The sequence below is a fragment of the Camelina sativa genome, chromosome 11 (genome assembly GCF_000633955.1).
Source record: "Camelina sativa cultivar DH55 chromosome 11, Cs, whole genome shotgun sequence".
Classification (NCBI taxonomy): Eukaryota; Viridiplantae; Streptophyta; class Magnoliopsida; order Brassicales; family Brassicaceae; genus Camelina; species Camelina sativa.
The window spans coordinates 1,193,639-1,206,947 of NC_025695.1; the positions used below are offsets into that span (position 1 = coordinate 1,193,639).

At 40.6% G+C, this 13,309-nt stretch overlaps 3 protein-coding genes across 4 annotated transcripts; all 3 read left to right on the forward strand.

Annotated features, from left to right (window-relative positions):
* Nucleotides 323–3,614, forward strand: LOC104720967 (glycine-rich domain-containing protein 2-like). Of its 2 annotated transcripts, none has more exons than XM_019232739.1 (6): nucleotides 323–508; nucleotides 641–816; nucleotides 900–1,020; nucleotides 1,112–1,363; nucleotides 1,456–2,731; nucleotides 2,847–3,005. In XM_019232739.1, exons 2-6 carry the CDS (start codon nucleotides 653–655, stop codon nucleotides 2,900–2,902), a joined length of 1,869 nt encoding a protein of 622 aa, XP_019088284.1. In that variant the 5' UTR covers nucleotides 323–508; nucleotides 641–652; the 3' UTR covers nucleotides 2,903–3,005. The 2 variants fall into 2 exon arrangements, with proteins under 2 accessions (XP_019088284.1, XP_019088283.1); XM_019232738.1 differs by having other exon boundaries at nucleotides 328–508; nucleotides 1,456–2,775; nucleotides 2,847–3,614.
* LOC104727509 lies at nucleotides 4,840–5,827 on the forward strand. Its single transcript, XM_010446610.1, has 2 exons — nucleotides 4,840–5,704; nucleotides 5,811–5,827. The coding sequence occupies exons 1-2, from the start codon at nucleotides 4,840–4,842 to the stop codon at nucleotides 5,825–5,827; spliced, it is 882 nt and encodes a 293-aa protein (XP_010444912.1).
* On the forward strand, nucleotides 11,891–12,996 carry LOC104727511 (putative F-box/kelch-repeat protein At3g24610). The gene is made up of 2 exons (XM_010446611.1): nucleotides 11,891–12,874; nucleotides 12,973–12,996. Exons 1-2 carry the CDS (start codon nucleotides 11,891–11,893, stop codon nucleotides 12,994–12,996), a joined length of 1,008 nt encoding a protein of 335 aa, XP_010444913.1.

Genomic DNA, 13,309 nt, shown 5'->3' on the forward strand with positions numbered 1-13,309 from the left:
TTTACCTTTCTCTGATTAGATTAAGAAAGACGGTAATTGAATTGTTTTGAAAAATCTCTTTGATAAATTATAACAATTTCTAGGAAAATGTGGGCAAAGAAGCTCAAAGAAAAGACTTGGTCATGTTGCAGGCGTTGTCGTTTTTAAGGCTCAAATTCAATTGCTTGTGGTACTTAACCTCTTCGTTCCATTGAACTGAATGAAAAAAAAGAAAAGCGAAAATGTCAGCAAATTATGGGACATGCTTTCTCTGTTCCTCGAATAAGTTGTTGATTATGAAATTAAAACTAATGGCATATAAGTAATTTTAATAATGTACTACTTAAATAATCACATTAGGAAAACAGTATGCAAGGATTTTAAAATTCGTAGACCTTCCGGTAACAGGGGTAATATCGTAATTTCAAGAAAAGAAGAGAACAACGCTATAAATAGCGGCTGTTGAAGTCTTCCTTCTCCCTCAAACAAAACTCAAGAGTCAGCTTCATCAAAAGAAGTTTCCCCATTGGTACAGTTTGATTCTCTTTTTTTTTGTTCATACTTTTTCAAAAGCGTGTATTCTTTTCTTGCAAGTTAACAAGTTAAAAGACCAAAAGTTTGTTGGGTCAGTTATAGACTTTTTCTATTCGTATTTTTGCAGGTGAAAAAAGAGATGGAGAAAGAAAAGGAGCAAACTTTGGAGTGGATCGAATCCCAGAAGATAGAGATAAGCGTTGACCTCTTTGCTGCAGCCAAGAAACACCTCCACTTCCTCGGTGCTGTTGATCGGAACCGTTGGCTCTATGATGGCCCTGCACTCCCAAGAGCCATCTACAGGTAACTTTAGTCTTACGAATCTAAAGTTAGGGTTCTTTTTTATCTTTCAAAAACTCTCAAATTTGAGTGATTTTGTTTTACAGATACAATGCTTACTGGCTTCCCTTGCTTGCTAAATACACTGAGTCTTCTTCGATCTGTGAAGGACCATTAGTCCCTCCTCTTGACTGTGAATGGGTTTGGCATTGCCACAGGCTTAATCCGGTAAATCTAAATCGATATTTCATCTCCGGTTAAATTTTATTGTGTTGGATAGTATAGTATAGAAGCTCAAAATGTTGTTTAATCATTTCAGGTGAGATACAAGTCTGATTGTGAGCAACTCTATGGGAGAGTTCTTGACAATTCCGGTGTTGTATCTTCTGTTAGTGGAAACAGCAAATCACTAACTGAAGCTCTATGGAAAAGATTGTACTCTACGGAGCCTTATGACCTTGTTTTGGATAAGGCAATCTCAGATCAGCCAGAGGATATCTCAGCTCTTGAGAAATGCACCACTTATGATCTTGTCTCAGCTGTCAAGAGACAATGCCCATTTTACTACCAGGTAAAAATCATTGTCAACTTCTTGTCCACAAACCCGCTTTATTGCAAAGGTTTTGTAATTGGATTTTGTGTTGTGTATCTTTGTTGTCGCAGGTTTCAAGAGCTCATGTGGACAATGATGTCTTTCTGCAAGAAGCTGTGGCTAGATACAAAGCATTTCTCTATTTGATCAAGAGAAACAGAGAAAGTTCTGTTAAGCTTTTCTGTGTTCCGACTTACGATATTGATCTTATCTGGCACACACATCAACTTCACGCTCTCTCTTACGGCAATGATTTGACAAAGATGATTGGTAAGGTGTTGGAGCATGATGATACAGACTCTGACCGTAGCAAAGGTAAGAAGGTTGATACTGGTTTCTCTGGAACTACTGCTCAATGGGAAGAAACATTTGGTCGAAGGTATTGGAAAGCCGGTGCTATGAACCGCGGTAATACCCCAAAGCCTGTAATAACTTCTCCTTATGTTTGGTCGGGCAAGAAATCAACTGCGAAAGAGGAAGAGTTCAAAAATGTAATCCAATATCAAGAGGTGAAAGCCATTGAGGTTATCCTGGAGATTGTTGGGATTAAGAACTTACCAGACGCTCACAAAGGAAAGGTCTTTGTTGTGTTCAGCAAAACGCAGCCGGATTCTCTTTTTAACGCTGAGCGTAGGCTTACCATTTTATCTGAGTCTTGTGGGGAAAAGCAAGTTGCTTTGTTCCATTGTGAGCCTACAGGAGAGCTAAGTTTCCAAGTTATGTCTTCTAAGTCTAAAAGCTTAGGTTTCACTTCTTTATCGCTTTCAGAGTTTCTTTTCCCAGTTACTAAACTCTCTGTTGAGAAGTGGCTGGAGTTAACACCAACTAAAAGAGGAAAGACAGATGATCCGAACCCCATCTCTCTGCGAGTCGCTGTCTCGTTCACCCCTCCAACTCGAAGTCCAACAGTTCTACAATTGGTTCAAGCAAGACCGTCACTGAAAGACTCTTGTTTCTTTCCAATGATGGGAAAGGTACGTCTTGCTAAGAGTGTTACACGCGTTGTTGATGAAACCGAAACAGAGGTGATCAGTCTCCAAATGAGGAACTCCAACGACGCAACACCAAAAGCTGATAGAAGACAAGTGATTGGTGTGAAGGAGTGTGGTGAAACTTATGTTTTAGCAGAGTATGATGGCAGTTTTTGGTCTCTGCTTGACTCAAAGTGGTCACTTAAGCAGACAAGCGATCCCACCAAAGATGGTCCTATGTTTGAGCTCTCTGGTACTCGAATGGTGAAGTTTTACTCCGGGAGAAAGCTGGAGTATGAGCCAAAACATAACGCAAAGCTAAAGAGCGAGCAAGATTTTATGACTGCTGTTGAATTTTCAAAGCAACATCCTTATGGTAAAGCTGCAGGGTTACTCGATTTGAAGTTTGGTTCTATTGAGGTATAAAGTTCAAAACTTTGAAACTTCAAAATCCACATTTTGATTCTGATTCTGGTTTATTTAAAATGCAGGCAAAGGAGAACTGGCTGGTTTTGCCTGGAATTGTATCTGCTTTCATACTCAGTGATCTTCTTAAGAATGAAGGCTTTACTGCAACCACAAATAAAGCCTTCATAACAGAGGAAAGCAATGAGATTGTTGTTTTGAGTCAAGTGAAGCTAGAAGAAGAAACAATGATGAATGTGGACACGACTAGTCCAGTTGTGTTAGCGACAGAGAAGAACAATGGTGGTGCTAGGTGCTTTTCCAAGGAGCTAAACGCTACCGTTGGCTGTGGGAACGTGGACACGACTAGTCCAGTTGAGGTAGCGACAGAGAAGATCAATGGTGGTGCTAGGTGCTTTTCGAAGGAGCTAAACGCTACCGGTGACTGTGGGAACATGGTTGAAGAAGAAGGTGGTCATTGCGGTGGTTGTGGAGGTTGCGGTGGATGCGGAGGTGGATGTGGCGGAGGCGGCAGGTGCGGTGGCGGTAGGTGCGGGGGGATGTCGAAGATGGGAGGGGGATCCTGCACTGGTGGTTCCACTGGCTGCGGTAATTGCGGTGGAGGATGTCAAGTAGGATCATGTGGTCATATGATCAATAATAATGCTAATGAAAATGATGAAGCTCTAAGCGACGTCGTTGCTGCTTGATTATTCCGATATATATCTTTTACACCTAAGTATATTATATGGTCTTAAAAATATAATGAAACTAATGAGAGATGCTGTGTTTGATATAGATAAAAGAGATGTTAATAGCGGTTTATAGAAATAAAACAGAGAAGTTCCTCTGCTTCTGTTCTGTTTCTCTAGATAGAAAAGCAACGAGCGAAAGAAAAACCTTTGAGTCACATGTCTAATGGATAATGGAAACTTGATAACCAAACGGTAATAACAACAAAAAAGGAAACTTTGAAACTCAAACGGTCATAAAAAAAAAAAAGGAAAGTTTGATGGAAACCCTAAGTCTATAAGTATATGGATTGATTAGTCTCTCGCGTCTCTTCTATTTGTCTGATCGTGTTTTTAGTATCAATCTGATCATCAATCATTGTCATTACAAACCAGAGAAATCAATCACATGCTGTGCTTTTTTTTAGCATTCTCTTCTTCGATTCCTTCTTCCTCTGCTTCTCTTTCGCCTTTGGCTCCAAGTCCAAGTCCAACGCTTGATTTCTTGTGAGTTTTGTGCCGTTTCTCTTCATCGTCTTCGCTAACAAGAAACGATGATAAAAAAAAGGAAAACAAGAAACGATGATCCCTACGTTTACAAAATCACCGACCTAGATCGTAAAAGCATGTGCCAGCGATCTCTCTTCTTCGCCAACAAGAAACATCGTTTACAATCACGTCCGAACGAGATCGTATATGTATGTGTGATATCTCTTCTTCGATCGCCCATAAGAAAGGACGACGAGCCCTTCGTTTACAAATTACAATCACTCCGAGCGAGATCGTAGTTGTATGTGCTTGCGATCTCTCTTCTTCTTCGGTTCGTCGTGACGTCTGTGGTGTCTAAGATGTTAGCGTAGATATAGGTGTATGTTATATTTGAGTATATCCCATATCTTTAGCTGATACGATGTTATCTCTTGTATCACTATAAATATATGATGAATGCATAGCTCTCCATTCACGGAGATTCACACAATTACATGGTATCAGAACTAAGCTAATTTCAAAAGCTTTTTCTCCGATCCTACTCTGCTCTCTTCATCTCTCCGTCGTTTTTTTTCCGTCCTTCTTTTTGTTTTTTTCTCTCTCTTTTGTCTTAATTAACAGTGTGATCGGTGAAGATGACTGGCTCCTCTCAAACCGCCATCACTCCCAACACTCACAAGCCCTTTGGAATCGCACAAATTCGAGGCTACATCCCCATCCAGCTTGACATGAACAAGCTAAACTATGATGTCTGGCGCGTTTTTCGAAACCCATTGCAGCAGTTTTGGTGTTTTGGGACATCTCGATGACTCTTCCGTGCCAACCGCTGATGATGAAAAACAGCGATGGGCTTGTAAAAATGTGGATTTATGGCACGGTGTCTGAACAGCTCCTCGACACCATCCTCAAGGTCAAGTCCAAAGCGTGTGACATATGGATCACGCTTGAAGATTTGTTTCGTGATAACAAGGAGGCACGGTCACTCCAGTACGACAATGAACTCCGCAATCTTGAGATCGGCGATATGAGTATTACCGATTACAACCACAAATTGAAGTCTCTCTCCGACTTGTTGGCCAATCTCGATTCACCAGTCTCTGATCGGTCCTTAGTGATGCACATGCTGAATGGTCTGTCTGACAAATTTGATAACATAATCAATGTTATTCAACATCAGACTCCATTTCCATCATTCACTAAGGCACGATCAATGCTCCTTATGGAAGACAAGCGTCTTGACAAACAAGCTAAACCTGTCGCACAACATACCACCAATGCTTCCTCACCAACGGTCCTGTTCACCAATCCAGATCAACACCAACAACCCAACAACTCGCAGCACTACAACGGTCACAACAATAACTCCCACACCTCCGGTCGCGGACGTGGTCGTAACAACTGGAACACCAATCAGTATGGCTATCCTCCTCCGTGGGGATACAACCAACCTCCCTGGTCGTATCCACAGTCGTATGGTGGACCACCTTCGTATGCACCTCCAATGTTGCATCACTCTTACCCTCCGCCATATGTTGCACCCGGTGTTTCCCCTGGCCCCTTCTCTCCTCCTCGTCCACACAGTGAAGCTCACTATGTTCAACACGCCTATCAACCACCGCTGATAGCTAGCACACCAACGCTCACTGCTTTGCCACAAGCGTTCAGTACGATGACACTGCAGGATCCGGCTGGCAACTCTTGGGTCATGGACATTGGGGCTATGTGTCTGTATTTTATAGGTTTTAACCATAGTTTTAAAAAAAATTTGAGTCTTTTATTGAGTCAAAGTGTGCTGTTAGAGTCTTTTTAGTCTTTTATGAGTCTGTACAGGTTCTAGGTTGCTTTAAAGAAATCTGAGTGTTTTGGGGATGAAAACAAGTATCTGAAGCCAATTTGGTGAAGACTAATCGGGCTAGCAAGCAGATGGAGTGAGAGCAGAAAAACGTTCCGGATCGACTGATCCTCGCTCGAGATCGACCAGTCTCGTCCCCGAAGCAACTTTTCCTTTTATGTTTCAAACCGACTTTAGGGTTTTATTTTATTATTTAAGCACGAGGCTCGACCTCTAGAAAGAAAACTTTTTATTCTACGCAGCTTTTGAGTACTTGTAACCTTTGGGAGAAGATCTCCAATCCTCTCTAACACTTTGGAGAAGATTTCTGAACCCTTTTTATTTATTTTCTTTTGCAATTCAATTATGTCTTCTTCATCTTTGATTTGCTGTTCTTTTATCTCCATGTCTGAGTAGTTTATCTATTGGATTTCGGGTTTTAAAAGGGGTTTTATGATTCTCTAAACTTAGGTTGTTAGATTTGGGATTGATCTTTTGTGTTCTTCATCTATAGTTGTGCTTAATGCTTAAACTAGATTAGCTACCTAGTTTATGATTGTAGGTTTAATTCATCTAGGCATCAAAAGTGTTGTTGAATTGCTTGAAAAGAACATAGGTGGGCAAGGTGATCCTTAGCCAACGAAAGTTGAAGTTAAGGCACCTTGTGAACAAAATCAAACTTGAACTTATTGCTTGTTAGGATTGCTAGATTCAAACGACGGTTTAGAATTTAATCAATTCCTTGCATAGATAACTAACGCTGCGACAGTAGGTTAGTTTTACATTCGTGATTTGATTTCAAGAACGGTATCTAATGCTATTCCAATCTATCATTTAAATTCGAGATTGTAATCCCCCTAACTGATTTCCTACGCCCAATATCCTTCCTTGATTGCAAAACTCTTATTTATTTTCTGTTTTTAATCGGTTACTTGAAACACAATCTTTCTTTTTGCCTTAGCTATATTCAAATCTATACAATTTCATAGTGCATCGCTTGGTCTCTGTGGATTCGATCCTGAAGTGTTACAACGATATCATTAGATCGTGGTGGAGTACACATTGGGTTTAATTGACCATTTGATCAGCTACTGATCATGTTGCCAATCAGACAGGTATGCTACGTTCCCTTTTTAAGAGAAGTCCTATTTCCTCTCTTGTTGTTGGTAATGGTTCCACTGCCCTTGTCACCCATACCGGCTTAACAACCTTACCCTCATCCTCTCGCCCTCTCCAATTAAACAATGTTCTTGTCAGCCCCACCATTGTCAAAAACCTCATCTTTGTTCGCCGGTTTGTTACTGACAATATGTGCTCTGTGGAGTTTGATCCTTTTGGGTTTTATGTTAAGGACCTGCGGACGCGGACCAAGCTACTACGCTGCAACAGTGATGGGCCATTGTACACCATCATGCCACCAGTTCCACCAGCTCTCGCTCTTTCAGTTCACATGCCTACCGTTGACTTGTGGCATCGTCGTCTCGGTCATACGGGATCCTCTACTCTTAAGGCTTTAGCATCTTCGGGTTTTATTTCTATTTCAAAGACCGACTTGACAACTTTGTGTCATGCGTGTCAACTAGGCAAACACGTTTGTTTACCATTTTTTAATTCAACTTCAACAGTTTCCACACTTTTTGAACTGGTTCATTCAGATTTATGGACATCCCCTGTTTCAAGTATTAGTGGTGTTAAATATTATCTCATCTTTCTTGATGATTATAGTCATTTTGTCTAGGTATATCCTCTCAAGAGGAAAAGTGATGTGTTTAGTCGGTTCCTTCATTTCTCAGCCATTGTCCGGACTCAGTTTCATAGCAGTATCTCATTTTTACAATGTGACAATGGCGGCAAATATGACAACCGACAGTTCCATGATTACTTTGCTACCACCGGTACCAGCTTCAAGTTCTCCTGTTCGCACACCTCTCAACAGAATGGTAAAGCAGAGCGGATCTTGCGCACCTCAACAACTTGATTCGCACTCTCCTAGTTCAGGCTCACTTGCCACTCACTTATTAGGTGGAGGCTCTTCACACAGCCGCACGCATACTGAACCTCTTACCACCCGCTGCCGTCAACAACGAAGTCCCGTTCACACGCCTATTCAACAAGAAGCCGCGATATGACCACCTTCGTGTTTTTGGCTCTCTTTGTTATCCCAACCTCCTCGCTACCACCACACATAAGCTGTCACCACGATCTACCGCATGTGTCTTTCTCGGTTATCCTTCTGATCACCGAGGGTTTCATTGCCTTGACATACACTCCAGAAAGATTATACTCTCACGACATGTTGTGTTCTTCGAGAATTTCGCTCATACGCCAGCTCCGAAACCACCAGAGGAGATCTTTGTTCCAATGCCACCTATCTCTCGACCACCTCCACTTTCCCCGGCTTTACCACCTACCACAGTGACTCCTACGCCCGTTGCACCACCAACTACGGTTGCACAACCTTCTGAACCTGCTCCATCTCATCCGATGATAACACGCGGCAAAGCAGGCATTGTCAAACCGATCAATAGGCTCTGTCTCCACACCTCTTCTGTCTCTCCTTTACCCTTAAACCATATACAAGCGGCTAAGGATCCAAATTGGAATCCAGCAATGGGAGAGGAATATAGTGCTCTTATTAAAACGGGGACGTGGTGGCTTGTACCACGACCCAAGAACACTAATATCATTCGCTCTATGTGGTTATACAGGCATACATTTGACTCCAATGGCCAGTTGTCTCGCTATAAGGCCCGACTGGTTGCTAACGGCAAGTTGCAGCTTCCCGGTCTTGATTGTGATGAGAGGTTTAGTCTGGTGGTCAACCCAGCTACCATACATGCAGTCCTCCATGTGGCTACATCATATGATTGGCCTCTCCGTCAGCTCGACGTCAGGAATGAGTTCCTCCATAGTGACCTCAAAGAAAAGGTGTACAAGCATCAACCGCCGAGATTTAAAGACAGTAGCAAGCCAGATCATGTGTGCCTCTTATGGCGTTCTCTCTACGGCCTTAAACAATCCCCGCGAGCTTGGTACACTTGGTTCTCTGCTTTTGCTACGAAGTTTGGGTTCTATCAAAGTTTCTTGGATTCATCCTTGTTCATTTGTCCTCATGGAAAGGACATTGCTTACCTGTTACTCTATGTTGATGATATTGGACTCACAGCCTCGTCGCAGACACTTCTCAATGAGATCATTTCGGCCTTGTTTCTACTTTTTCCATGACTGATCTAGGACCCCTTCATCATTTTCTCGGCATTTCCATCGTCCGGAATGACAAAGGTATGTTCCTCCATCAACAGAACTATGCGGCGGATATCCTTCATCGCGCAAACATGACGGAGTGTAACCCCTGCCTTACTTCGGTTGATACCAAGCCAAAGCTTGCCGAAGTTAACTCCGACAGTCCTCCGGTTAAGGATCCTACTATGTATCGGAGTCTTGCAGTATCTTACATTCACCCGTCCGGACATCTTGTATGATGTTCAGCAAGTGTCTCTTTATGCATGACCCGCGTGAGGTTCACTTCAATGCATTGAAACGCATTCTACGCTACATAAAGGGCACTATTTCGCACAGACTACAACTCTACAGGTCCTCTCCTACAGCTATGGTTGCTTACTCCGATGCAGATTGGGCCGGCTGTCCATCCACCCGTCGTTCTACGTCTGGTTACTGCGTGTTTATCGGTCCCAATCTTATTTCTTGGTCGGCGAAACGTCAACATACGGTCTCCCGGTCCAGTGCTGAGGCCGAGTACAGAGGAGTGGCTAATGTTGTTGCTGAACTGGGGTGGCTTCGCAACTTGTTTGTGGAAATGAAGGTTCCGGTTCCCAAAACTTCTCTTGTGTTTTGTGACAATGTTAGTGCTGTTTACCTTGCCTATAATCCCGTTCAGCATCAACGAACCAAGCATGTGGAGATTGACATTCATTTTGTCCACGAACGTGTTGCTCTTGGTTACATTAAGGTGTTTCATGTTCCTTCAACCCTCCAGTATGCCGGCATCTTCACCAAAGGGCTGTCTACTACATTATTTCAAGATTTTTGGTCCAGCCTGAGTGTTCGGAAACCTCCAGCTCTGGCTGCGCGGGGTGTTAGCGTAGATATAGGTGTATCTTATATTTGTGTATATCCCATATCTTTAGCTGAGATACGATGTTATCTCTTGTATCACTATAAATATATGATGAATGCATAGCTCTCCATTCACGGAGATTCACACAATTACATAAGAAAGTCTATGAAAAATACTGAGGAGGTCATCGTCGATAGATCCTATGAAGGTGGGTGGAGATTAGCGATCCATGTTCAAAGCCTAACAACAACTTTCCCAGCCCATTAAAAACAATGTCAGTTTCTCTCTCTCTCTTTTTCAATTTAGAAAATTAAGAAGTTTTAAAATTATAAAAACCTTTAACTTTTTTTTCTTGCTGAATTACAAAGTTTTTTGTTTTAATTTTTTAAAAAATCTTTTTTACTATTTTAATAGTAGAAACTTGAATAATAAATTTACAATACGATTTAAGAACTAACCGGATTTTGGATTCTATCATTTGACCTAGTTAATTGATCGTTAGAGATTCCATAAATTCAATTTGTTTTGGCTTGCTATGTAGATTTTGTATTCAAGTTTCATATATTTTAAAAGTTTTTTCATTTTAAAAAAGTCTTCTTTAAAATTATTTTTGCTTGCTTTAATTTTTTTTTAATGATTTTAAGTAATAGTAAATTGTATAATAAATTTAATGAGTTATACCAACAACAAGATTGTAACGATGGAGATGAGTCAGATGACCCAAGAGACGCAAGATTGCGAAGGTGGATGGATCTATGGGTGTCTATGTTTGACCGTGACGGTTGTGGAAATTAGCGATCCATGTTCAAAGCCCAACAACAACTTTCCCCGGCCCATTAATAACAAGGTCAATTTCTTCACTTTCTTAAAAAAAAAAAAAATTAATAAGTTTTTAATTTTTTTTTTCTTGCAAATTTTCAAAGTTTTTGCTTTAATTTTTAAAAAATCTTCTTTACAGTTTTCAATAGTAGAAATTTGAATTGTTCCTGTACGTGAGAAAAAAACTTTTTAGAAATGTTGAATCCAATTTTTCATTTTCATTTTAAAATCTCACAAATCACTCGAATTTTAACAATAATCTCATGAAATCACAATTTTTATAAATCAAAAATATAACAAATCATTCAAAATACTTTAAAAACTCACTCAAATCGTTAATACTTTAAAATATCACACCAAATCCTCTAAAATCGTTAATTGAATAGATCCCCCTAAGTTTTTAAAATAGAGAGTTTAACTTGCAATTAGATTAAGCTAAATGGTTTGGTTTACAACATTTGCAATTTGTGAAAGCAAGTCCACAAGGTGAAGAACTCTCTATCATCAGATTAGTTTTCATGTGTCAACTCAAAAATTCAATTAAGAGTTTCCAAGATAAAAAATACAATCAGATATTATTATTTTCAAGTATAAAAATACAATTTCTATTATGCGTTATTTTAAAGTATGTATTAATATTATTTTAAATTAGTATTAGAGTAATTAAGTATTAGATTTTTATGCTTAATTTTATACAAATATGTTGTATTATGGGAGTAGTTAAAATTTTGTTATTAATAATATGTTACAAACATATAACTAATTAATAATATTAAATATAATTAATAAGTAAAATATCAATCTTATATACCCTAAGAGGTTTTGGATGTTATATTTTAAGAATTTTTAATTGTATTTGAAGAAGGAGATTGTTTTTGCCTATATAAAGAAAAGAAAAAAACCAAAGTTTATGTTGTCTTCTGAGAAACACAAACTGAAACCGAAACAAAAATCCAAAAAGTCAACCTGAGTGTCCGATGTTCAAATTTGAAGAGCCACCACATAAGAAGAGCAAAGAGGAGGAGGAGGCGTCTCCGTGGTCGTGGTTGCCAGATGATTTGGTTATGAGCTGCATGGCTCGAGCCTCGAGTCTCGAGGTTGGATCACGCGACGTTATCTATTGTGTGCAAGAGTTATCGCTCTCTAGTGGCTTCGCCTGAGATCTACAAGACCCGATCGCTGATGGGTCTCACCGAAACATACGTCTACATATGCCTACGAACCCCTCCTCCTGACCCAAAGCCACGCTGGTTTATACTCCGCCGTAGAGAAACCCTAGACGCCTCTGTTTTGATGCCGATACCTTCGCTCCCCTCTCAGCCTCCGGAAGCATCCTCCGTGGTGGTGCTGGGTTGGTTTATATATGTAATCGGTGGATCTTTTAAGGAGAAGACGCGCACTTCTGATGTCTGGCTCTTGGATTGTCGGACTCACACGTGGAGCCACGTCCCTTATTCCATGGGGGTGGCTCGAGCTAACGCGGCTGCTAGAGTCGTAGACGGGAAGATTTACGTGATAGGAGGCTGCGATGTTTTTAACCCAAACACGTGGGGAGAGGTATTCGACCCAAAGACTCAAACTTGGAGTTTTTTGCCGCCGTTGCCCTTGCCGCTAATGAAGGGAGGCAATAAGAATATACACGACAGTGTGGTGATGGATCAAAAGATTTACGTAGTTGATGGAAATCACAGAACCTATTTCTACTCGCCAAGCAAAGGTTATTGGGGAAGAGGCAATCGTGGTCAAGTGTCGAGAAGCCGAAGGGATTGGTGTATGATTGAATTGATTAATAGGATTTACTTTCTTACTAACGACGGGACTATATTTTTCTGTGAGCAGGATGAGTTGTATTGGCCTGGGCGAGAGGGGATTATGATGGATACAAAAGAGGTCAAGGGTTTGGGCTCTCTCAACGAGACTCTCTTTCGTTCCAGAGTGGTCCACTTTGGTCAGCTGTTGCTTGATCGGTGGGAGAGAGTGATGTACAACTTTGGTGGTACAATCCACGAGTTGGAAGATATATATCCCGGGGCCAGACTGATCAACTTTGGTGGGAACATTGGGCTCTTCTGGGACGTCATCAAGGGAGATCATCTTGAGATTTGGGGCAATATCGAGTGGTCTAACGCTGTCATGACCGTAGATAATTTCTTAGATCGTTACAAAGTTTGTATTCTGTTTCTGTCACTCTCTGAAACTTGCCTCTTTCTTTTTATTTATTTATTTTATCTATCAAGTTGTTTAATTGTTTCACGTTTGTCCAGTCAAATATTCGCCAAGATTGCTAAACTCGTTCAAGTAGAAATGTTTATCTTTTAATTTTCGTTTTCGCTCAGGCATCTCTGAACTTGCCTCTTCCTTTCTTGTTTTTTGTATCATCTATCAAGTTGTTTCTCTGGTTCCAATAGTTTTAATTGTTTCACATTCGTTAAACCATATTAACCTCGTTTTGCTTTTGCTCCAGCAGCAAAGATGCATACTTTAACCCTCGCATTCACTTAATTCCTCTTCTTTTTGTTGTAAAGCACCTGCAAGAGTCTCTCTCTCATTAAGACTTAAGAGGGTTCAAAAGTAACAAAACTGAAGGAGATCATGTTTGGT